Source organism: Salvelinus namaycush, chromosome 25 (assembly GCF_016432855.1).
Source record: "Salvelinus namaycush isolate Seneca chromosome 25, SaNama_1.0, whole genome shotgun sequence".
In the NCBI taxonomy this organism is placed as follows: Eukaryota; Metazoa; Chordata; class Actinopteri; order Salmoniformes; family Salmonidae; genus Salvelinus; species Salvelinus namaycush.
Genome location: NC_052331.1, coordinates 34846051 through 34871091, shown reverse-complemented (window position 1 = coordinate 34871091; position 25041 = coordinate 34846051). Strand labels below are relative to the sequence as shown.

Sequence of the window (25041 nt, the reverse complement as noted above, 5' to 3'; positions counted from 1 at the left end):
GGGAGACAAGCCATGCGTGGTGTTTTGTATTTCATATGGTAGCTTTGATTCCCTCCAAGGCTAAGCCCCAGACAGTAGTATCCCAGTGAGGATGATTTCCTCCAAGGCTAAGCCCCAGGCAGTAGTATACCAGGGCTGTGAGGATAATTTCCTCCAAGGCTAAGCCCCAGGCAGTAGTATACCAGTGAGGATGATTTCCTCCAAGGCTAAGCCCCAGACAGTAGTATACCAGCGAGGATGATTCCCTCCAAGGCTAAGCCCCAGGCAGTAGTATACCAGGGCTGTGAGGATGATTTCCTCCAAGGCTAAGCCCCAGGCAGTAGTATACCAGGGCTGTGAGGATGATTTCCTCCAAGGCTAAGCCCCAGACAGTAGTATACCAGGGCTGTGAGGATGATTTCCTCCAAGGCTAAGCCCCAGGCAGTAGTATACCAGGGCTGTGAGGATGATTTCCTCCAAGGCTAAGCCCCAGGCAGTAGTATACCAGGGCTGTGAGGATGATTTCCTCCAAGGCTAAGCCCCAGGTAGTAGTGTCCCAGAGCTGTGAGGAACTGATAAATGACTCTGGAGGCTCAGCACAGACAGCAGGCACAGTAGCATGACTAGACCAGAGTGGGATAAACCAAAGTAACAAGAGTAGGTTGTGCGTCCCAAACGGCACCCTAATTTCCTTTATAGTGCACTACTTTTGACCAGGCTCCATAGGGATCTGTTCTAAAGTAGTGCACTATATATATAGGGAATAGGATGCCATAGGGCTCTGGTCTAAAGTAGTGCACTATATAGGGAATAGGGTGCCAAATTGGAACAAACAACCAGGATGACTAATGAGGATGCATTGCAGCATGGCTCCAGAACAACTCTCCTACTTCTCGTTAGGGTTTAGGGTTTTAGGGCTTAGGGGTTTAGGGTTAGAGGATTTAGGGTTTAGGGTTTTAGGGCTTAGGGTTAGAGGGGTTAGGGTTAGAGGGGTTAGGGCTTAGGGTTTTAGGGCTTAGGGTTAGGGTTAGAGGGGTTAGGGCTTAGGGTTTTAGGGCTTAGGGTTAGAGGGTTTAGGGTTAGAGGATTCTCCATTCAGTCCTATCTATCGCTACAGAGTTTGAGTATTTCACACAATGATAAGTAGCTTAGGGTTTTAGGGTTTTAGGCAATTCACTACAGCTGTACCAAGTCGATAAGGTGAGTATCAACACTTCAAAGACCATTCCTGGTAGTTTAGTGGTAAGACAGGATGCGTCCGAACGTACCAGTAGTATACGTATTCAACATTATTGTGTTGCTGCAGTCAGTTTTTATTTTTCCACAGTTAGGGGGGTTCTTCACACTAAACAGACCCGCATGCGTAATGCACATCATGCCTTTTGTTTTTCCACCAACCTCTAACATGAGATTACTATGCTTGATAAACACGTTCTCTCCTTTAATTCGCCTTATGAAACTACACTGGAAAGACAAGAGAGAGAGAGCGAGGCATAAGAATGGAGTGTTCTCACGATATCGTCATTTTGACTTCGATACTAGGTTTAGTATCACGATACTCGATAACAAAACGTTACCACAGGTTTTTTTTTTCAAATATAGAAAAACAACATATTTGGATGATCGAAGTCCACAACAATGATTAACTCACATCATGGGATCAATTAGGTCTAGGAAAAATCGAACAAATTTAGATTTTTGAACAGTGTTACCCTTTAATTCAAGTGTGCCTGCACATAGCATTGTTGCTAGGTTAGCTATGTGTCTGTAGCACATGTGAAGGAGTTTGCTAAAGAATTGGCCACTGGATTGATACAAATAATCACGATTCTGCCAGGTAAGCATAGGCTAACTTTGTAGTTCACTTTTTCGAATTTTGGGGATTACCCAAAATATACCAAAAAGGTATTATCATTAGCATCGCTAACGACGACACAAAGCGGTAGTTCATCCGTACCCGGCCGTAATTGCCAATAACCCATCCCGATTACCAATCCGCCCGACTATATGTGATAAAGTGACTTAAATGACTTAAATGTAAATGTAAAATAAAGTGAAAATCTGAGGCCCCGACCCTAACCCGCAAATATTGAAAATGCGCTGTAGGCTACAGGCAAAGACGGCAAAACAATTTTTTGACAGGGGTGGTGCAGGATATTTCTTTTTTGGGAGGGGGGGGGGGGGGGGGGGGCCCTGATTTAGATATGTTTCTGCTTATAATTTTAACATTTTGTTAGTTCAACTTATCTTCTGTCATAATACGTTGCCCTAGAAGACTAAATCGATCATTGCTCACCAGAATAATAATGTAACAGATCGATAGAAATGAATGATTCGATCTAGTTGACGTCGGTCTGTAATAAAGCCTCTTCCGAGCAGCACACCAGACAGGGTGCCATTGCTTCTTCAGAAAGTTACTGGGAATACGAATCACTGACGAATTATTTTTCATGTCATGATAAACTTGGACACATGTTTTTATTTTTTATAATCTAAATAAAGGTCAATACCTTTAGTTCATTTCCAAACGTGAGACATTTGAAAAAAAAAAAAAAGTAAAACAATTCTAGTACTCAAAACAAATAGTTTTAATGTTATATAGTGTGGAGTAAAGAAGTTTCGGTGCACTGTGCAACGCTAGAAGAATAAATATCTGGAGGGTTATGCTAGACTACTACAGTAGAGAGAGAGATGTAAAGGAGTTTTGTTGTGTACGGCTGTGGTCAATAAAATAATGGTTAGAATCATCTCACCGAGTTGTAAATGGAACATACCGGAACAGCCAACAAGGTCAAACAAAATGGCCCCCAACAGAAACAATGTGACAGGCGTTATACTGTACAGAAAGTAGCCACCTCCCTGGACTTATTCCACATTTTGTTGTGTTACAAAAGTGGGATTTAAATGGATTTGTCCAATTTTTTGTTGTCAACAATCTACATAAAATACACTAATGTCAAAGAGGGAAAAATATTTTTTTTTGGGGGGGGGGGGGGGGGGGGGGATTTGTAAAAAAACAACAAAAAACACTAACATACAGCGGGGAGAACAAGTATTTGATACACTGCCGATTTTGCAGGTTTTCCTACTTACAAAGCGTGTAGAGGTCTGTCATTTGTATCATAGGTACACTTCAACCGTGAGAGACGGAATCTAAAACAAAAATCACATTGTATGATTTTTAAGTAATTAATTAGCATTTTATTGCATGTTGATTAGATAAGTATTCAAGCTCCTGATGGGGAGGTTAGGAGGGAGACAGTCTCTCCCCATCTGTTGATGCCACCACTAACATACTGTCGGTTCTGACCAGCACCAGCTGAGCCTGACATAAACAGGGGGGGGGGGGGGGGGGCGCCCGAGTGCCAGATACTCTGGGTAATTGACATGCAGTGTACTCCGCACCAGTGTCCACACACCCCCGAATCGAGTTGTTTTCGGGAACGACTTCCATCACAGAAGCCATCATCCCTAATAGGAATTGACACTGGAGGAAATACACTCTTCAGCACACAACGTCCAGGGGGGTGAGCGCGTCCGGTGGGGTGAGCGCGTCCGGGGGGGGTGAGCGCGTCCGGGGGGGGGGTGAGCGCGTCCGGGGGGGGGGTGAGCGCGTCCGGGGGGGGGGTGAGCGCGTCCGGGGGGGGTGAGCGCGTCCGGGGGGGGTGAGCGCGTCCGGGGGGGGTGAGCGCGTCCGGGGGGGGTGAGCGCGTCCGGGGGGGGGTGAGCGCGTCCGGGGGGGGTGAGCACGCTCTACCACTATGGGACAGTTTAGTTTTTGTTTTTACCCATCTACCAATAGGTGCCCTTCTTTTGAAAAAACTATTGGAAAACCTCCCTGGACTTTGTGGTTGAATCTGTGTTTGAAATTCACTGCTGGACTGAGGGACCTTACAGATAATCATGGGTGTGGCGTATAGTCATTTAAAAAAATCACGTTAAACACTATTATTGCACACAGAGTGAGTCCATGCAACTTATTATGTGACTTGTTAAGCTACCATTTGGTGAGCACTTATTGACTCAAGACATTTCAGCTTTTCATTTTTTACTAAATTTGTAAAAAATTATGAAAAACCTAATTCTACTTTGACATTGTGGGGTATTTTGTGTGTAGGCCAGTGACAAAAAATATATACATTTAATTGATTTTAAATTCAGGCTGTAACACAACAAATGTGGTAAATAGTCAAAAGCGTGTGAATACTTTCTGAAGGCACGGTGTCAACGTTTACTGTACGGGGTAGCAGAAGGCATGCTAGACGAGGCAATACACAGGTAGCAGAGACGCATACAGCCGAGTCCCAAATTATCGACACCCTTCATAAAGATGAGCAAAAAAAAAAAAACTGTATCAAATAAATAATTCAGCTATAATTGTATGAAAATAAATAAAGGAATTAAAATGATTTGACACTATTATAATTGCTCAGATAAAGAGTTTGTTTAAGGTCAAGCACCACGACCTCATAGGGTCACGCTTGAGGGCAAAAACAAGCATCTTACCACGCACTCCTCTGTTCTAGAGTGGTCTGAGGAAGAGGTTCGGCTACGAGCGGTTTAAAGAGCAACTTTAGTAACGATGGTTTTGGGAAACAGCTCGTAGACTTAACGATGTTCTAACAATGAACTTAGCCTTATAAGATGGTTTTGGGAAACTGGGGAAATCGGGCCCTGACGGTAAACCCAGAGTACCTGTGTCATCATCTCAGAATGATCATCTTCCGGCTCCGACTGACAGTGGAGAGAAAGAAGGAGAAAAAAGGAGGAAACAGAGAGATGGAGGGAGGTGAGGGAGGGAGGTGAGGGATGGAGGGAGGGAGAGAGGGAGATATGGAGAGAGGTGAGGGAGGGAGGGAGGGAGGGGGTGAGGGCACAACAGAGGGAGGGAGAAGGTGAGGGCACAACAGAGGGAGGGAGAAGGTGAGGGCACAACAGAGGGAGGGAGAAGGTGAGGGCACAACAGAGGGAGGGAGAAGGTGAGGGCACAACAGAGGGAGGGAGGTGAGGGCACAACAGAGGGAGGGAGGTGAGGGCACAACAGAGGGAGGGAGGTGAGGGCACAACAGAGGGAGGGAGGTGAGGGCACAACAGAGGGAGGGCACAACAGAGGGAGGGCACAACAGAGGGAGGGAGGTGAGGGCACAACAGAGGGAGGGAGGTGAGGGCACAACAGAGGGAGGGAGGTGAGGGCACAACAGAGGGAGGGAGGTGAGGGCACAACAGAGGGAGGGAGGAGGTGAGGGCACAACAGAGGGAGGGAGGAGGTGAGGGCACAACAGAGGGAGGGAGGAGGTGAGGGCACAACAGAGGGAGGGAGGAGGTGAGTGCACAACAGAGGGAGGGAGGAGGTGAGGGCACAACAGAGGGAGGGAGGAGGTGAGGGCACAACAGAGGGAGGGAGGAGGTGAGGGCACAACAGAGGGAGGGAGGAGGTGAGGGCACAACAGAGGGAGGGAGGAGGTGAGGGCACAACAGAGGGAGGGAGGAGGTGAGGGCACAACAGAGGGAGGGAGGTGAGGAGGGAGAGAGGTGAGGGATGGAGGGAGGGGGTGAGGGCACAACAGAGGGAGGGAGGTGAGTGCACAACACACACACAGAGAGAGAGAGAGAGAGAGAGAGAGAGAGAGAGAGAGAGAGAGAGAGAGAGAGAGAGAGAGAGAGAGAGAGAGAGAGAGAGAGAGAGAGAGAGAGAGAGAGAGACAGAGACAGAGACAGAGACAGAGACAGAGAGACAGAGAGACAGAGAGACAGAGAGACAGAGAGAGAGAGAGAGAGAGAGAGAGATAGCAAGCAAAGTAGAGGGATGGAGAGAGACAGGGACAGTGCAGAATCAGGAAACCTGAGATTAAGTCCTGAGTGAAAGTCCTTCACATAAATATACTAATAACATGCACACATAACACCCCAAAATATATTTGCTACATAGCAGAACATTTGCTTTAGAAAAATTCACTATACGGGGGGAAAAAAAGTATTCATCCCCTAAGAATTCAACCATGGTGAATACTGAGAAATACACAGAATCTAACCACAGAATTCAACCATGGTGAATACTGAGAAATACACAGAATCTAACCACAGAATTCAACCATGGTGAATACTGAGAAATACACAGAATCTAACCACAGAATTCAACCATGGTGAATACTGAGAAATACACAGAATCTAACCACAGAATTCAACCATGGTGAATACTGAGAAATACACAGAATCTAACCACAGAATTCAACCATGGTGAATACTGAGAAATACACAGAATCTAACCACAGAATTCAACCATGGTGAATACTGAGAAATACACAGAATCTAACCACAGAATTCAACCATGGTGAATACTGAGAAATACACAGAATCTAACCACAGAATTCAACCATGGTGAATACTGAGAAATACACAGAATCTAACCACAGAATTCAACCATGGTGAATACTGAGAAATACACAGAATCTAACCACAGAATTCAACCATGGTGAATACTGAGAAATACACAGAATCTAACCACAGAATTCAACCATGGTGAATACTGAGAAATACACAGAATCTAACCACAGAATTCAACCATGGTGAATACTGAGAAATACACAGAATCTAACCACAGAATTCAACCATGGTGAATACTGAGAAATACACAGAATCTAACCACAGAATTCAACCATGGTGAATACTGAGAAATACACAGAATCTAACCACAGAATTCAACCATGGTGAATACTGAGAAATACACAGAATCTAACCACAGAATTCAACCATGGTGAATACTGAGAAATACACAGAATCTAACCACAGAATTCAACCATGGTGAATACTGAGAAATACACAGAATCTAACCACAGAATTCAACCATGGTGAATACTGAATAATAAACAGAATCTAACCAATCCAACCACAGAATTCAACCATGGTGAAATTATCTCCCTCAAAGATGGATACACTTGGGAGTCTTCCATGCTTCCAGACTCCAGAGTGGGATCTTCTCCTGAATGTATCTACCAACCTCAGTGGCCGTAGTTTCCCCGTCAAAGGCAAAGTCAGTTTGCTCGCTGTCCGTCTGTTATGTATAAAAAACGGAACCGTTTCCGATCAGAAAGCAGGGAATGAGAGAGAGAGAGAGAGAGATAGTTCAAACTTCCAACACAAACGATGTTAACAGGTAACGGTCACAAATAGAGAGTATGGCGCAGCCTTGGGAAATGAGCAGAGGTAGTTTTAAAAAGCAAAACACTTACAGTTGCTAAAAGATAAAACAACGGCAAGGCAGAGAAGAAAAAAGCAACAGAAGAAAACAAGCTTAGTTTTATAAAACCGACTCAGATGAAATGTGAACCTTACGGTTTAAAGGCCACTCGTTCAAATTGAATAATTATGGTTAGTAATAAAAATCGGTTTTGCTCGATTTGATTTGGAAAGCAATACTTCATTTCAGTTTGTTTTATTTAGCCCATAAGTTAGCTGGGTAAGTTTATAATTTATTAAAAAAAAAAAAAAATATTCCTTTTTTCTCCTTCAAAGCCTTCAATTAACCTGGTGTTAAAAAGTAGTCGTACTTTGACCTGGTGTTAAAAAGTAGTCGGACTTTCAGGCCTCCTCTTAGCATCCATGTGCATGATGATTCTATAGGGATGTAGCAGGTATGGAGGTGACTTATCAGTCTCTCTGCATTAGTGGAACTAGATCTATACGGGACTCCAGTCCATTCTGTATAAACTAGATCTATACGGTACTCCAGTCCATTCTGTATAAACTAGATCTATACGGGACTCCAGTCCATTCTGTATAAACTAGATCTATACGGGACTCCAGTCCATTCTGTATAAACTAGATCTATACGGGACTCCAGTCCATTCTGTATAAACTAGATCTATACGGGACTCCAGTCCATGCTGTATAAACTAGATCTATACGGGACTCCAGTCCATTCTGTATAAACTAGATCTATACGGGACTCCAGTCCATGCTGTATAAACTAGATCTATACGGGACTCCAGTCCATTCTGTATAAACTAGATCTATACGGGACTCCAGTCCATTCTATATAAACTAGATCTATACGGGACTCCAGTCCATTCTGTATAAACTAGATCTATACGGGACTCCAGTCCATTCTGTATAAACTAGATCTATACGGGACTCCAGTCCATTCTGTATAAACTAGATCTATACGGGACTCCAGTCCATTCTGTATAAACTAGATCTATACGGTACTCCAGTCCATTCTGTATAAACTAGAGTGTTAAGCATCAGAGGCTTGCATCATAGCAGCTCTGGTCTTGCTAAACGCTTCCTGTTTCACTGTGACGTGTGTCGGTGTGTGTGTGTGTGTGTGTGTGTGTGTGTGTGTGTGTGTGTGTGTGTGTGTGTGTGTGTGTGTGTGTGTGTCTCATCTAGCCAGAGGTAAATGCAGAGAGACTGACTGGGTGACTGAGTGGAACAATATGTCTGTATGCATCTTAGTCTAAAGCAGCCGCAGTCTCCGGCCGTGAACGATGATGACACGACCGAGATGAGGGGGGGGGGGGTAGCTATAAAGCAACATACTTTACCCGTTAAATCCACCCTCAAACGGACAAAGGTCCCTGCTGTGGTAAAGGAGCAATCATTTAACATTGGAGTTTACCTTTATATTAGAAGCTTATATTATTTATTTTATTTATTTTTTATTAAAAAGCCATCCAACAGGAAATGGTGCTATAGCAACTTGCATGAACATCTCTGTATGCATTAAGATAATAAATGTTGATCATGTGATGGTGATGTCAATGACGATGTTATCTAGTGACGAAGCAAAGAGACGAGGCTCTGAAAGTAGGAACACTGACAGACAAAAGGTCATTGAGGGTGCATCGGGAAAATGGCACCCTATTCTCTATACGGTGACTTACTTTTAACCAGAGCCCGGGAATAGGGAATAGGGAATAGGGAGACATTTTTTGATGTAGGCCATGTCTGGACACGACACAATAAGACTATTCTGTGACCTTACTGGAATAGTATAGTTTAAGGCCTACTGTAAGTAGGACACACCTCTTCGTCTTCCTCTTCCTCTTCCTCTGAACAACTGTCATGTTGATGCAGGCCCTGAGCGATGGATGCGGTGAGAGAAGCCGCCTTGGGCTCCAGGTAGCACAGACACAGCGCCAGCGGGAAGGACAGCGTGAGGGCGTAGGGTACCGAGAACGACGTGGACAAGAGGAAGAAGAAGATGAAGAGGAAGCAGGGGATGAGAGAGGGTGACCTGAACGGACGGAAGTGCTGCACGCTCTCAGGGAGGAAGGTGAGCTCCGTGATGTCGGGGAAGGTGAGGTAGCCATCCTCGTCTAGGTAAGAGGAGAGGTCGGGGAGGTGCAGGGAGAAGGAGAACAGAGTGCCGCCCCGCCTCCCGTGGGCCTTCAGCTGTTCTAGACGCTGTTTCCGGGCCGACAGGAGTAACACCTGCTCCTCTAGGAGGGCGGCGGCGCGGTCCGCTTTGGCCTGGCGCCGGCGGCATCCCGCCGAGGATTTAGCCGGGCTGACGGACGCACAGCGTTTACGGGACGCGTTCTCCCTGCGCCGCCGACGGACCTTGGTGGAGGCCACGGGGGAGGAGGGGAGGGAGAGCTCAGAGCGGAGGGGGTCACAGGAGTACAGGCATGGGGAGCGCTGATGGAGGGAGCGGGGGGTGGTATGGATGGTGAGTCAAAACATATGAGCAGAATGGACGGGAGGAGAAAAGACAAGCTAATTAGACAAGAAGCAGTCAGTTATAGTATAGCAGCGGGTAGATAAGCTGGAAGCATTTGGGAAATCAATAATAAACAGCCAAGTCATACGCTGTAGGGAGGTCAGTCACTGCTGTACAATGTACAGGAAAAACTGGACAATTCAAGAGGGTGCTATGAAATGAATGTCAAAATGTTGTTTTCTTTGCCCCATGTCATTATCAATTACATAGAATGAATCATTAGATTGTTCTCTACGATATTATCACCTTAATAGACTTGACAGTGTAAATATTATTTTGTTTAAAAAAAAAAAAACTTTTTAACCCCCTTTTTCTCCCCAATTTCGTGGTATCCAATTGGTAGTTACAGTCTTGTCTCATCGCTGCAACTCCCGTACGGACTCGGGAGAGGGCGAAGGTCGGGAGCCGTGCGCCCTCCGAAACACGACCCTGCTGTGAGGTTTTCGCTAGGAAACCACCTCCAAATCAAGATCAATAAGATACCTTCGTCATGTTCACCTTCAGATCCTTGGCTTTCACTGCCTATATTGGCGATTCAATCTACGTTGAGAGGGGCCGTTTCTATGGCGATTTAAAGGGAAAGACTCAGAAATACACAATGAACACAGGAACAGACGGTCTTTCGATATTGAAATTTAGTCCGTTAGCTTTGTACGTAAATATATACAGAACAAAATAAATGCAACAACTTCAATGATTTTACTGAGTTACAGTACATAGAAAGAAATCAATTGAAATGAATGAATTAGGCCCTAATCTATGGATTTCACATGACTGGGCAGGGGCACAGCCGTGGGTGGGCCTGGGAGGTTATAGGCCCACCCACTGGGGAACCAGGCCCAGCCAATCAGAATATGTTTTTTTTTTTTAAACCACAAAAAGGCTTTATTACAAACAAGCATACTCCTCAGAGAAATAAGCTTTTTGAACGTATGGAACATTTCTGTGATCTTTTAATTTCATCTCATGAAACATGGGACCAACAGTCGACACGTTGCGTTTATATTTCTGTTCAGAATATATTTAGTCCTCATTTAGTTGTTGTATTCAGTGGAAACACGTTCCATTCGCTCTAAACACGTTCCATTCGCTCTAAACACGTTCCATTCGCTCTAAACACGTTCCCATTCGCTCTAAACACGTTCCCATTCGCTCTAAACACGTTCCCATTCGCTCTAAACACGTTCCCATTCGCTCTAAACACGTTCCCATTCGCTCTAAACACGTTCCCATTCGCTCTAAACACGTTCCATTCGCTCTAAACACGTTCCATTCGCTCTAAACACGTTCCATTCGCTCTAAACACGTTCCATTCGCTCTAAACACGTTCCCATTCGCTCTAAACACGTTCCCATTCGCTCTAAACACGTTCCCATTCGCTCTAAACACGTTCCCATTCGCTCTAAACACGTTCCATTCGCTCTAAACACGTTCCATTCGCTCTAAACACGTTCCATTCGCTCTAAACACGTTCCATTCGCTCTAAACACGTTCCCATTCTCTCTAAACACGTTCCCATTCGCTCTAAACACGTTCCCATTCGCTCTAAACACGTTCCCATTCGCTCTAAACACGTTCCCATTCGCTCTAAACACGTTCCCATTCGCTCTAAACACGTTCCCATTCGCTCTAAACACGTTCCCATTCGCTCTAAACACGTTCCATTCTCTCTAAACACGTTCCATTCGCTCTAAACACGTTCCATTCGCTCTAAACACGTTCCATTCGCTCTAAACACGTTCCCATTCGCTCTAAACACGTTCCATTCACTCTAAACACGTTCCATTCACTCTAAACACGTTCCATTCACTCTAAACACGTTCCATTCACTCTAAACACGTTCCATTCACTCTAAACACGTTCCATTCACTCTAAACACGTTCCATTCACTCTAAACACGTTCCATTCACTCTAAACATGCCACATTCTCAGAGTAAATCGGCTGCAACTTCTTAACCATATATGGTAGAGACATTGGGTTCGGACAATTGTTTTTCGGACGGAACGTTTTATTGAATGGACATATTTGTATAAACCTTGAAATAATTAATCCTTTTGTGGGGTGACACCCTATACTCTAAATAAAGAAATTACACTCCTTAACTGTTTAGGAGAAGACTTGAAAGAGGTTCATCTAGGCATGGGTTGTAAAGACTCTTATCGTACTTTCTACCTTTGTAACGTCCTTTGACAGTGATAAAGCGGTTGTAACGTCCTTTGACAGTGATAAAGCAACATCAGGAAGTAATGTCCATGGATAGACGGCCGTTTAGGATTCCGTCAATCTACAGTTCTTTATATACAATAAATCAGGATCAAGGAACTAGCCGGCTATCTTTGATAAACAACCAGAGATAACTATTGACTTGATAACTATTGACTTGATAACTATTGACTTGATAACTATTGACTAAAGCTAAACTTCGATGTGTTTTTGTGTCAATTCGACCATGACCATTTCAAGCTTACCTTGCTAGAAAAAAAAATATATATATATACAATCTCAGAATATTTCCGAATATTTCTTCAAGTTAGCGGGCTAAGTCGTTGATATTGCTTCGTAGTACACCCCTCTGGTCCTCATACAGAACGGACTCAGAGCAAGGAGTCATTAAAGTTTATAGGATGTGTTTTTCAACTCAGAGTTGCTGCGTCACCCTGGATCAATCATATTGGTAATGGAACTCTTTAAAACAAACCAAACTTCTAAGACTAACCCCATTGGCTAATATGAGGAAGAGGAGGAGGATGATGATGTTTACCTTGTTGTCTTGTCTGAGGGGGGTTGAGGGGACGTTAGGATCTGACGTCTCCGTAGCGTTGGTCTGTGCCTCCTCTTCCTCGGCCTTCTCCTCCTCCGCCTTCTTCTCCGGCGTTACCGTGGTGATCAGGTCTCCGGCGGCGACAGCTTTGGCGGGCGTGGCGTCCCTCATCAGGGTGTCGTGGTTCTCTGTTACGGGCGCTGGTAGGAGGCACGGTGATGGTTTATTGTTAGTCACCAGAGGCAACCAAACATTAGTTCTCTGTGTGGTACAGCCTCAGGTAAGTCATGACCTTAGGAACTGATCTAGGATCAGTTTACTGTCCCAAAATCCTAACCTTAACATAAGACATACCAAAGGGGCGGGGTGACTGCTTTGTTGTTGTTTGAGCTACACATTGTGCCTTTTACATTAGTGGGGGTAAAACTCTAACTTCCAACACACCGACAGCACCATGGTACACAGCATCATCTGTGCGCAACAAAAGTTCAACGTTCACCTTCTGCTACCATTTCTGTCAAACGGTCTACGCATACAGTTTGATCGCATACGAACGATACATCCAACGTTACGCACCTCACAGAACGCACTGCAAGGCAACGCTGCAAGGCAAACGCAGCGTTTTCATTGGAAATGAATGTAATTCTGGCCAAATTGCAACGACGACTGTCGGTGTGATCTAAAGCGTTAGTCTTACTGAAACACAGACTCCAAGACTAGACTGAGGTAGACTATGACTGGATTTAACAATCTCTGGATCTCCCCCCTTTGCCCTTTGACAGAATCATTAGATGTTAAAAAAATGTCCACACTAGCATACCAGTTAATCTAAGAGACTCTATTTCAATGTCCACACTAGCATACCAGTTAATCTAAGAGACTCTATTTCAATGTCCACACTAGCATACCAGTTAATCTAAGAGACTCTATTTCAATGTCCACACTAGCATACCAGTTAATCTAAGAGACTCTATTTCAAGTATACAGCATACTACTTAGAAGGAGGTAATGTATTGGGCATTGTGAACATTTGAACACAGTTAATGAATAAGTATATAGCCTCCACATTGACTCTTTACCGTAACACCCTGTATATAGCCTCCACATTGACTCTTTACCGTAATACCCTGTATATAGCCTCCACATTGCCTCTGTACCGGTACCCCCTGTATATAGCCTCCACATTGACTCTGTACCGGTACCCCCTGTATATAGCCTCCACATTGACTCTGACCGGTACCCCCTGTATATAGCCTCCACATTGTCTCTGTACCGGTACCCCTTGTATATAGCCTCCACATTGACTCTGTACCGGTACCCCCTGTATATAGCCTCCACATTGACTCTGTACCGGTACCCCCTGTATATAGCCTCCACATTGACTCTGTACCGGTACCCCCTGTATATAGCCTCCACATTGACTCTGTACCAGTACCCCCTGTATATAGCCTCCACATTGACTCTGTACCGGTACCCCCTGTATATAGCCTCCACATTGACTCTGTACCGGTACCCCCTGTATATAGCCTCCACATTGACTCTGTACCGGTAACCCCCTGTATATAGCCTCCACATTGACTCTGTACCGGTACCCCCTGTATATAGCCTCCACATTGACTCTGTACCGTAACACCCTGTATATAGCCTCCACATTGACTCTGTACTGGTTCCCCCTGTATATAGCCTCCACATTGACTCTGTACCGTAACACCCTGTATATAGCCTCCACATTGACTCTGTACTGGTTCCCCCTGTATATAGCCTCCACATTGACTCTGTACCGGTACCCCCCTGTATATAGCCTCCACATTGACTCTGTACCGTAACGCGCTGTATATAGCCTCCACATTGACTCTGTACCGTAACACCCTGTATATAGCCTCCACATTGACTCTGTACCGTAACACCCTGTATATAGCCTCCACATTGACTCTGTACCGGTACCCCCTGTATATAGCCTCCACATTGACTCTGTACCGTAACACCCTGTATATAGCCTCCACATTGACTCTGTACTGGTTCCCCCTGTATATAGCCTCCACATTGACTCTGTACCGTAACACCCTGTATATAGCCTCCACATTGACTCTGTACCGTAACACCCTGTATATAGCCTCCACATTGACTCTGTACCGGTACCCCCCTTTATATAGCCTCCACATTGACTCTGTACCGTAACACCCTGTATATAGCCTCCACATTGACTCTGTACCAGTACCCCCTGTATATAGCCTCCACATTGACTCTCTACCGGTACCCCCTGTATATAGCCTCCACATTGACTCTGTACCGTAACACCCTGTATATAGCCTCCACCTTGACTCTGTACCGGTACCCCCCTGTATATAGCCTCCACATTGACTCTGTACTGGTTCCCCCTGTATATAGCCTCCACATTGACTCTGTACCGGTACCCCCCTGTATATAGCCTCCACATTGACTCTGTACCGTAACGCGCTGTATATAGCCTCCACATTGACTCTGTACCGTAACACCCTGTATATAGCCTCCACATTGACTCTGTACCGTAACACCCTGTATATAGCCTCCACATTGACTCTGTACCGTAACACCCTGTATATAGCCTCCACATTGACTCTGTACCGTAACACCCTGTAAATAGCCTCCACATTGACTCTGTACCATAACGCCCTGTATATAGCCTCCACATTGACTCTTTACCTCCGTCCAGGCTGCGTGACATGGTGTAGCGTTTGGAGGAGGAGCGTTCGAAGATGGGCGCGGCCCTGATGATCTGAGAGGAGACTCTCCGGGTCTGAGCCTGGGTTCTACCGCTGTAGCGGAACTTAGAACCGAGACCTAGGAACTTCTTAGGGGGGGCCTCTGGAGACACCAACCTGACAGAGGAGAAAAAAAGTTAGGATAAATTAAACCATTATGTGATAAAAACCAATCTGTATATACAATAATAATAATAATTACAAGGCAAATGCAGCGTTTTCATTGGAAATTAATGTAATAATTAATAATAAATTAATAATTTACAATAATAATAATAAATGTAATTTACAGTACATCATACAGATAATCTCAGACATGTAACCTCATTTGATTTAAAAAGCATACTTTTGGCTGTTCTTAGAGGATAAATTAACCCAATATCTGGAGATAAAATCACTACACTTGTTACATTTTACAGTAAAGATCTTATGATAGGTTTTAATTTTTTATAATGTTCTGCTGTGTTAAAGTGCCTTCAGAAAGTATTCACACCCCTTGACCTTATGTTGCGTTACAGCCTGAATTTAAAATGGATTCAATTGAGATTTTGTGTCACTGGCCTAAACACTGTTGGATTCGACATGTTGAACATTGAGATATTAAAAAGACATGATAGATCAGACGCAGAGTATATTAAGGAGTGAAAAGAGACTGGGTCTCTGTAGAAAGACAGATAGCTGTGGAATGTGTTGGGTGGACAAGAGGAGAGCAACGTGTTGATACAGGGGAGACAGATGGACCTCTGTGGATTAGGTGAAGGAGGGGGTTGAGGTCAGGAGGTGAGGACAGATTCTCTTAATACAGGGGAGACAGATGGACCTCTGTGGACTAGGTGAAGGAGGGGTTGAGGTCAGGAGGTGAGGACAGATTCTCTTAATACAGGGGAGACAGATGGACCTCTGTGGATTAGATGAAGGAGGGGTTGAGGTCAGGAGGTGAGGACAGATTCTCTTAATACAGGGGAGACAGATGGACCTCTGTGGATTAGATGAAGGAGGGGTTGAGGTCAGGAGGTGAGGACAGATTCTCTTAATACAGGGGAGACAGATGGACCTCTGTGGATTAGGTGAAGGAGGGGTTGAGGTCAGGAGGTGAGGACAGATTCTCTTAATACAGGGGAGACAGATGGACCTCTGTGGATTAGGTGAAGGAGGGGTTGAGGTCAGGAGGTGAGGACAGATTCTCTTAATACAGGGGAGACAGATGGACCTCTGTGGATTAGGTGAAGGAGGGGTTGAGGTCAGGAGGTGAGGACAGATTCTCTTAATACAGGGGAGACAGATGGACCTCTGTGGATTAGGTGAAGGAGGGGTTGAGGTCAGGAGGTGAGGACAGATTCTCTTAAGGGAGTAATAAAGGTTTGGTATCCTGTTACCCTCTTTACTCTCTTCATGTAGAACCATAAGATGTAAGGATTGGAGAGAGTTTCTTAAGTGGGATATAAATATCTGGATGGGAGAAATGTTGAGTTGTCTGAATACAGCTGTATAGAACTTTTGGGAAGAATTAAACTTGGTTAAAGCTTATCTAGTGTCCGTGAGTTATAATAATAACACATAATAAGTTGCATGGATTCAATCTGTGTGCAATCATTTTCGAATGACTTCCTCATCTCTGTAACCCACACATACAATTATCTGTTAGGTCCCTCAGTGGAGAAGTGAATTTCAAACACAGATTCAACCACAAAAACCAGGGAGGTTTTCCGAGGCCTCGCAAAGAAGGGGATCTGATAATGGTGGAGATGGCTGCCATTTTACTCCTAACCAACTGTGCTATTTTTTTTTTCTTTCTCGCATTTGTAACTCATTTTGTACATAATGTTTCTGCTATCGTCTCTTATGACCGAAAATAGCTTCTGGTCATCAGAACAGCGATTACTCACCTCGTACTGGACAAGGATATTTTCTTTAAAGAGGCCGATATAAGGATATACTGCTTTGTCAAGGCAAGGCCCAAATCCCCGTCATCAGCGTGAAGAAAAGACGGAGGAAAGGGGGGAGAAGGGCGGCGTGCCTTGAAAGAATTCACAGACGAGCAGGTAAACTCTTTCCTCCGTATTATTAGCCAAAGTGCAATCATTGGAAAACAAACTGGACGATCTACGATTAAGACTATCCTACCTAACGTGACAAAAAACTGTAATATCTTATGTTTCACCGAGATGTGGCTGAACGACGTCATGGATAATATAGAGCTGGCTGGCTTCTCTGTGCGTTGGCAGGACAGAGCAGCTACGTCTGGTAAGACGAGGGGCGAGAGAGTGTTTCTATTTGTCAATAACTGCTAGCGCGCAATGTCTAAAAATGAAAGAAATCTTGAGGCTCGCCTGAGGTAGAATATCTCATGATAAGCTGTAGACCACACTATCTACCAACAGAGTTCTCATCTATATTATTCGTAGCCGTCTATTTACCACCATAAACCGATGCTGGCACTAAGACCGCACTCAACGAGCTGTAAACGGCCATAAGCAAATAAGAAAATGCTCATCCGGAAGCGGCGCTCCTAGTGGCCGGAGATTTTAATGCAGGGAAACTTAAATCAGTTTTACCTCATTTCTACCAGCATGTCACAGAGGAACCAGAGGAAGAAAACAACTCTAGACCACCTTTACTCCACACACAGAGCAAAGCTCTCCCTCGCCCTCCATTTGGCAAATCTGACCATAATTCTATCCTCCTGATTCCTGCTTACAAGGAAAAACTAAAGCAGGAAGTACCAGTGACTCGCTCAATACAGGCAGATGTCGCGGATGTTAAGCTACAGGACTGACAAGCTAGCATAGACAGGAATATGTTCCGGGATTCATCCAATGGCATTGAGTATACCACCTCAGTCACCGGCTTCATCAATAAGTGCATCGAAGAAGTCGCCCCCACAGTGACCGTACGTACATTTTCCAACCAGAAGCCATGGATTACAGGCAACATTTGCACCGAGCTAAAGGCTAGAGCTGCCGCTTTCAAGGAGCAGGACTTGAAAATGGTTGTCTAGCAATGATCAACAACCAACTTGACAGAGCTTGAATAATTTATTTAAGAATAATTAGCAATATTGTACAATCCAGGTGTGCAAAGCTCTTAGAGACTTACCCAGAAAGACTCACAGCTGTAATCGCTGCCAAAGGAGATTCTAACATGTATTGACTCAGGGGTGTGAATACTTAAGGAAATTTGATATTTATGTATTTAATTTTCAAAGAATTTGCTAAATTTTCTCCAAACATCTTTTCACTTTGTCATTATGAGGTATTGTGCATTAATGGGTGAGGAAAAAATCCTTTTAAATTTAGGCAGTAACAACAACATGTGGAATAAGTCGAGGTGTATGAATAGTTTCTGAAGGCGCCGTATCAAATCGTAAGGACAGGCTACAAACATCTCTCACCTGAAGAACGTGTGGTGCTCAACACAGGTCTTCCACAGCCTCTTAGATGCACGGTGGTTAGGGAGCTTGAAGCCAATCGTGCTCTCAAACTGCTCAAACTGCAAGAGATGGTGATGTTACAAGTGTCTCAAAAGGGAGAGAGAGGAGAGAGAGGGGGGAGAGATAGGAGAGAGGGAGGGGGGAGAGAGAGAGGAGAGAGGGGGGAGAGAGGGGGGAGAGAGGGGGGAGAGAGAGGAGAGAGAGGGAGGAGAGAGTGAGGAGAGGGAGGAGAGAGTGAGGAGAGAGTGAGGAGAGGGAGGAGAGAGTGAGGAGAGAGTGAGGAGAGAGTGAGGAGAGAGTGAGGAGAGGGAGGAGAGAGTGAGGAGAGAGTGAGGAGAGAGTGAGGAGAGAGTGAGGAGAGGGAGGAGAGAGTGAGGAGAGAGAGGAGAGAGTGAGGAGAGAGAGGAGAGAGGAGAGAGAGAGAGAGAGAGAGAGAGAGAGAGGCGGTGGTCATGTCAGAACAGAAGCAATTAATGTCCTTAAATATAGTAGTCTGCAACTTTTAATTCATTCCCCAAACAAAAACTAAAAGTTATGACTAGGGACAAGAGGTTTTCACTGACCACATAACGTAACCAGGAAAAACCCTGGGTAACAGAGTAGTCGTCTGACTAGGCCCCGGGCCACAGAGTAGTCGACTGACTAGGCCCCGGTCCACAGAGTAGTCGTCTGACTAGGCCCCGGGCCACAGAGTAGTCGTCTGACTAGGCCCCGGGCCACAGAGTAGTCGTCTGACTAGGCCCCAGTCCACAGAGTAGTAGTCTGACTAGGCCCCAGTCCACAGAGTAGTAGTCTGACTAGGCCCCAGTCCACAGAGTAGTCATCTGACTAGGCCCCGGGCCACAGAGTAGTCATCTGACTAGGCCCCGGGCCACAGAGTAGTCGTCTGACTAGGCCCCGGGCCACAGAGTAGTCATCTGACTAGGCCCCGGGCCACAGAGTAGTCGTCTGACTAGGCCCCGGTCCACAGAGTAGTCGTCTGACTAGGCCCCGGTCCACAGAGTAGTCGTCTGACTAGGCCCCGGGCCACAGAGTAGTCATCTGACTAGGCCCCGGTCCACAGAGTAGTCATCTGACTAGGCCCCGGTCCACAGAGTAGTCGTCTGACTAGGCCCCGGGCCACAGAGTAGTCGTCTGACTAGGCCCCGGTCCACAGAGTAGTCGTCTGACTAGGCCCCGGTCCACAGAGTAGTCGTCTGACTAGGCCACGGTCCACAGAGTAGTCGTCTGACTAGGCCACGGTCCACAGAGTAGTCGTCTGACTAGGCCCCGGGCCATACAGTAGTCGTCACATGGTAAAACACCTGACCCGGTTTGTAACAGATCTACAGTTGTTGTTGTTGATGTTGTTGTTGGTGTGTTTACCTCTCCGGGGCGTATCTTGATGTAGAAGTTGTCTCTCTTGTAGGAGATCTTCAGGACCGTGGGCCAGGCGAAGCGGTTGATTCTCAGTCTGTCTCTGTAGATGAGCAGCCCGCTGGAGCACACTCCAAGCATGATCTCTACGCCTTCAGAGTCCTGGAACACACCCGTATAGAATACACTACTACTGATGTACACAGTCTGTCTCTATAGATGAGGAGACCACTCCTAGCAGTATCTCCTGGAACACACCCATATAGAATACACTACTACTGATGTACACAGTCTGTCTCTATAGATGAGGAGACCACTCCTAGCAGTATGTCCTGGAACACACCAGTATAGAATACACTACTACTGATGTACACAGTCTGTCTCTATAGATGAGGAGACCACTCCTAGCAGCATCTCCTGGAACACACCCGTATAGAATACACTACTACTGATGTACACAGTCTGTCTCTATAGATGAGGAGACCACTCCTAGCAGTATGTCCTGGAACACACCAGTATAGAATACACTACTACTGATGTACACAGTCTGTCTCTATAGATGAGGAGACCACTCCTAGCAGCATCTCCTGGAACACACCCGTATAGAATACACTACTACTGATGTACACAGTCTGTCTCTATAGATGAGGAGACCACTCCTAGCAGGATCTCCTGGAACACACCCGTATAGAATACACTACTACTGATGTACACAGTCTGTCTCTATAGATGAGGAGACCACTCCTAGCAGGATCTCCTGGAACACACCAGTATAGAATACACTACTACTGATGTACATAGTCTGTCTCTATAGATGAGGAGACCACTCCTAGCAGGATCTCCTGGAACACACCAGTATAGAATACACTACTACTGATGTACACAGGCTGTCTCTATAGATGAGGAGACCACTCCTAGCAGTATGTCCTGGAACACACCCGTATAGAATACAAAGAATGAGTTTCAGTACGACCCAATACCCTGTTCACAAGGAGTCGTAGAAATGATTAAATAGGAATCACAATGTTAGGAAGGATTCTTCTCCAGACACTAACAGTTGTGGAGGGTGTAATGGTAGAGGGCAAGCGTCCGGCAGGGTTCTGATGGTAAACGGCTACGGACAGACAGGCGGATAAACGGGGCAGTGCTTCGTGTCTCACCTCTTACTCTACATGTACATGACGTGAGGGACGGGTGTATCTAGGGTCCGATGAGACAAGCAGCGCGCAGCACAGCAATGGGGAGAGAGGGATGATGGGTAAAAACAAGCCACAGCGTGATGACTGCTAAGCTAAAGCCATGCGTCAATTTAAAAAAACACAAACACAATGCAGCAGCCTCTTACCTCCCCTTTAGCTGGAGCCAAACACTCAAACAGGTTTCCTACCAACTAGCCCGGTGGTTTCATGAGAGGAGAGAGAGAACAACGATGCTGATCCCATTCAACTTGTCAAATGGTTTATTAAATGACAAAAACAAATCTGTATTCATAGTGTATCAGTGGATAGAAACTACTTCCTCACTACTAATCTGTATTCATAGTGTATTAGTGGATATAAACTACTTCCTCACTACTAATCTGTATTCATAGTGTATTAGTGGATAGAAACTACTTCCTCACTACTAATCTGTATTCATAGTGTATTAGTGGATATAAACTACTTCCTCACTACTAATCTGTATTCATAGTGTACTAGTGGATAGAAACTACTTCCTCACTACTAATCTGTATTCATAGTGTATTAGTGGATAGAAACTACTTCCTCACTACTAATCTGTATTCATAGTGTATTAGTGGATAGAAACTACTTCCTCACTACTAATCTGTATTCATAGTGTATTAGTGGATATAAACTACTTCCTCACTACTAATCTGTATTCATAGTGTACTAGTGGATAGAAACTACTTCCTCACTACTAATCTGTATTCATAGTGTATTAGTGGATAGAAACTACTTCCTCTTCGTTCCTCACTACTAATCTGTAGATGGTAACAGTCAGTGAAACTAACAGAGATGGTAACAGTCAGTCAGCAGTCCTGCTAGAGCAGTGTATTAGTGCTGCTGCCCCAGGCAGTTGGCCCCAGGCAGTTGGCCCCAGGCAGTTGGCCCCAGGCAGTTGGCTCACAGCACATACAGACATAGCAGCCCAGTGTTGGTGTTAAGCATGGCATTGACATCACTGATGACATCACTGAAACAGCAGCGGTGCATTGGAAGGATTAGCAGAGTGCCTCTGACAAGCAGTGACGTGAGAGAGAGAGTTTGGTAGGTGGTGTATGTAGGTGTGTGTGTGTGGTGTGTGTAGGTGTGTGGTGTGTGTAGGTGTGTGGTGTGTGTAGGTGTGTGGTGTGTGTAGTGTGTGTGTGTAGTGTACGTAGGTGTGTGTGTGTGTGTGTGTGTGTGTGTGTGTGTGTGTGTGTGTGTGTGTGTGTGTGTGTGTGTGTGTGTGTGTGTGTGTGTGTGTAGTGTACGTAGGTGTGTGTGTGTGTGGTGTACGTAGGTGTGTGTGTGTGTGGTGTACGTAGGTGTGTGTGTGTGTGTGTGTGTGTGTGTGGTGTGTGTAGGTGTGTGTGTGTGTGTGTGTGTATGTGTAGTGTACGTAGGTGTGTGTGTAGTGTACGTAGGTGTGTGGTGTGTGTGTGTAGTGTACGTAGGTGTGTGTGTGTGTGGTGTACGTAGGTGTGTGTGTGTGTGGTGTACGTAGGTGTGTGTGTGTGTGTGTGTGTGTGTGGTGTGTGTAGGTGTGTGTGTGTGTATGTGTAGTGTACGTAGGTGTGTGTGTGTGTGTGTGGTGTATGTAGGTGTGTGGTGTGTGTAGGTGTGTGTGTAGTGTATGTAGGTGTGTGTGTGTGTGTGTGTGTGTACCTTAGCGTGATGGAGGTCTACCCCATACATGGACAGTTTCTTGGCATTCTCCAGGAAGTGTAACTCTGCTTCAGCCGGCGTCATCCCTCTGAAAACAGACATCAGGCATCAACATGTCCTGTAACTACGGGGTTCAGAGATGTCCTTTATTAAACTACATGTCCTGTAACTACGGGGTTCAGAGACGTCCTTTATTAAACTACATGTCCTGTAACTACGGGGTACATGTCCTGTAACTACGGGGTACATGTCCTGTAACTACGGGGTTCAGAGATGTCCTTTATTAAACTACATGTCCTGTAACTACGGGGTTCAGAGACGTCCTTTATTAAACTACATGTCCTGTAACTACGGGGTTCAGAGATGTCCTTTATTAAACTACATGTCCTGTAACTACGGGGTACATGTCCTGTAACTACGGGGTACATGTCCTGTAACTACGGGGTTCAGAGACGTCCTTTATTAAACTACATGTCCTGTAACTACGGGGTTCAGAGATGTCCTTTATTAAACTACATGTCCTGTAACTACGGGGTTCAGAGATGTCCTTTATTAAACTACATGTCCTGTAACTACGGGGTACATGTCCTGTAACTACGGGGTTCAGAGATGTCCTTTATTAAACTACATGTCCTGTAACTACGGGGCTCATGTCCTGTAACTACGGGGTTCAGAGATGTCCTTTATTAAACTACATGTCCTGTAACTACGGGGTTCAGAGATGTCCTTTATTAAACTACATGTCCTGTAACTACGGGGTTCAGAGATGTCCTTTATTAAACTCCATGTCCTGTAACTACGGGGTTCAGAGACGTCCTTTATTAAACTACATGTCCTGTAACTACGGGGTTCAGAGATGTCCTTTATTAAACTACATGTCCTGTAACTACGGGGTTCATGTCCTGTAACTACGGGGTTCAGAGATGTCCTTTATTAAACTACATGTCCTGTAACTACGGGGTTCATGTCCTGTAACTACGGGGTTCAGAGATGTCCTTTATTAAACTACATGTCCTGTAACTACGGGGTTCAGAGACGTCCTTTATTAAACTACATGTCCTGTAACTACGGGGTTCAGAGACGTCCTTTTTAAACTACATGTCTGTAATACTGGGTTCATGTCCTGTAACTACGGGGTTCAGAGATGTCCTTTATTAAACTACATGTCCTGTAACTACGGGGTACATGTCCTGTAACTAGGGTACAGAGAGCTTTATTAAATACATGTCCTGTAACTACGGGGTCAGAGATGTCTTATTAAACTACATGTCCTGTAACTACGGGGTTCAGAGATGTCCTTTATTAAACTCCATGTCCTGTAACTACGGGGTTCATGTCCTGTAACTACGGGGTTCAGAGATGTCCTTTATTAAACTACATGTCCTGTAACTACGGGGTTCAGAGACGTCCTTTATTAAACTACATGTCCTGTAACTACGGGGTTCAGAGACGTCCTTTATTAAACTACATGTCCTGTAACTACGGGGTTCAGAGATGTCCTTTATTAAACTACATGTCCTGTAACTACGGGGTTCAGAGACGTCCTTTATTAAACTACATGTCCTGTAACTACGGGGTTCAGAGGTCCTTTATTAAACTACATGTCCTGTAACTACGGGGTTCAGAGACGTCCTTTATTAAACTACATGTCCTGTAACTACGGGGTTCAGAGACGTCCTTTATTAAACTACATGTCCTGTAACTACGGGGTTCAGAGACGTCCTTTATTAAACTACATGTCCTGTAACTACGGGGTTCAGAGACGTCCTTTATTAAACTACATGTCCTGTAACTACGGGGTTCATGTCCTGTAACTACGGGGTTCAGAGATGTCCTTTATTAAACTACATGTCCTGTAACTACGGGGTACATGTCCTGTAACTACGGGGTACAGAGATGTCCTTTATTAAACTACATGTCCTGTAACTACGGGGTTCAGAGATGTCCTTTATTAAACTACATGTCCTGTAACTACGGGGTTCAGAGATGTCCTTTATTAAACTCCATGTCCTGTAACTACGGGGTTCATGTCCTGTAACTACGGGGTTCAGAGATGTCCTTTATTAAACTACATGTCCTGTAACTACGGGGTTCAGAGACGTCCTTTAAAACTACATGTCCTGTAACTACGGGGTTCAGAGACGTCCTTTATTAAACTACATGTCCTGTAACTACGGGGTTCAGA

At 45.1% G+C, this 25041-nt stretch overlaps 1 protein-coding gene across 1 annotated transcript in view; it reads right to left on the bottom strand.

Moving 5' to 3' along the window:
• LOC120019915 (band 4.1-like protein 3) overlaps positions 1 to 22958 on the bottom strand; it is a 43321-nt gene extending 20363 nt beyond the window's left edge. The window contains exons 1-6 of the mRNA XM_038963325.1: positions 22857 to 22958; positions 19999 to 20151; positions 18595 to 18692; positions 15145 to 15320; positions 12463 to 12662; positions 9004 to 9618 (exon numbers count right to left, since the gene is read on the bottom strand). Of these exons, the coding sequence (XP_038819253.1) occupies positions 9004 to 9618; positions 12463 to 12662; positions 15145 to 15320; positions 18595 to 18692; positions 19999 to 20151; positions 22857 to 22958 (1344 nt within the window). The remainder of the gene's footprint in view (positions 1 to 9003; positions 9619 to 12462; positions 12663 to 15144; positions 15321 to 18594; positions 18693 to 19998; positions 20152 to 22856) is intronic.
• Between the last annotated feature and the right edge of the window lie 2083 nt (positions 22959 to 25041).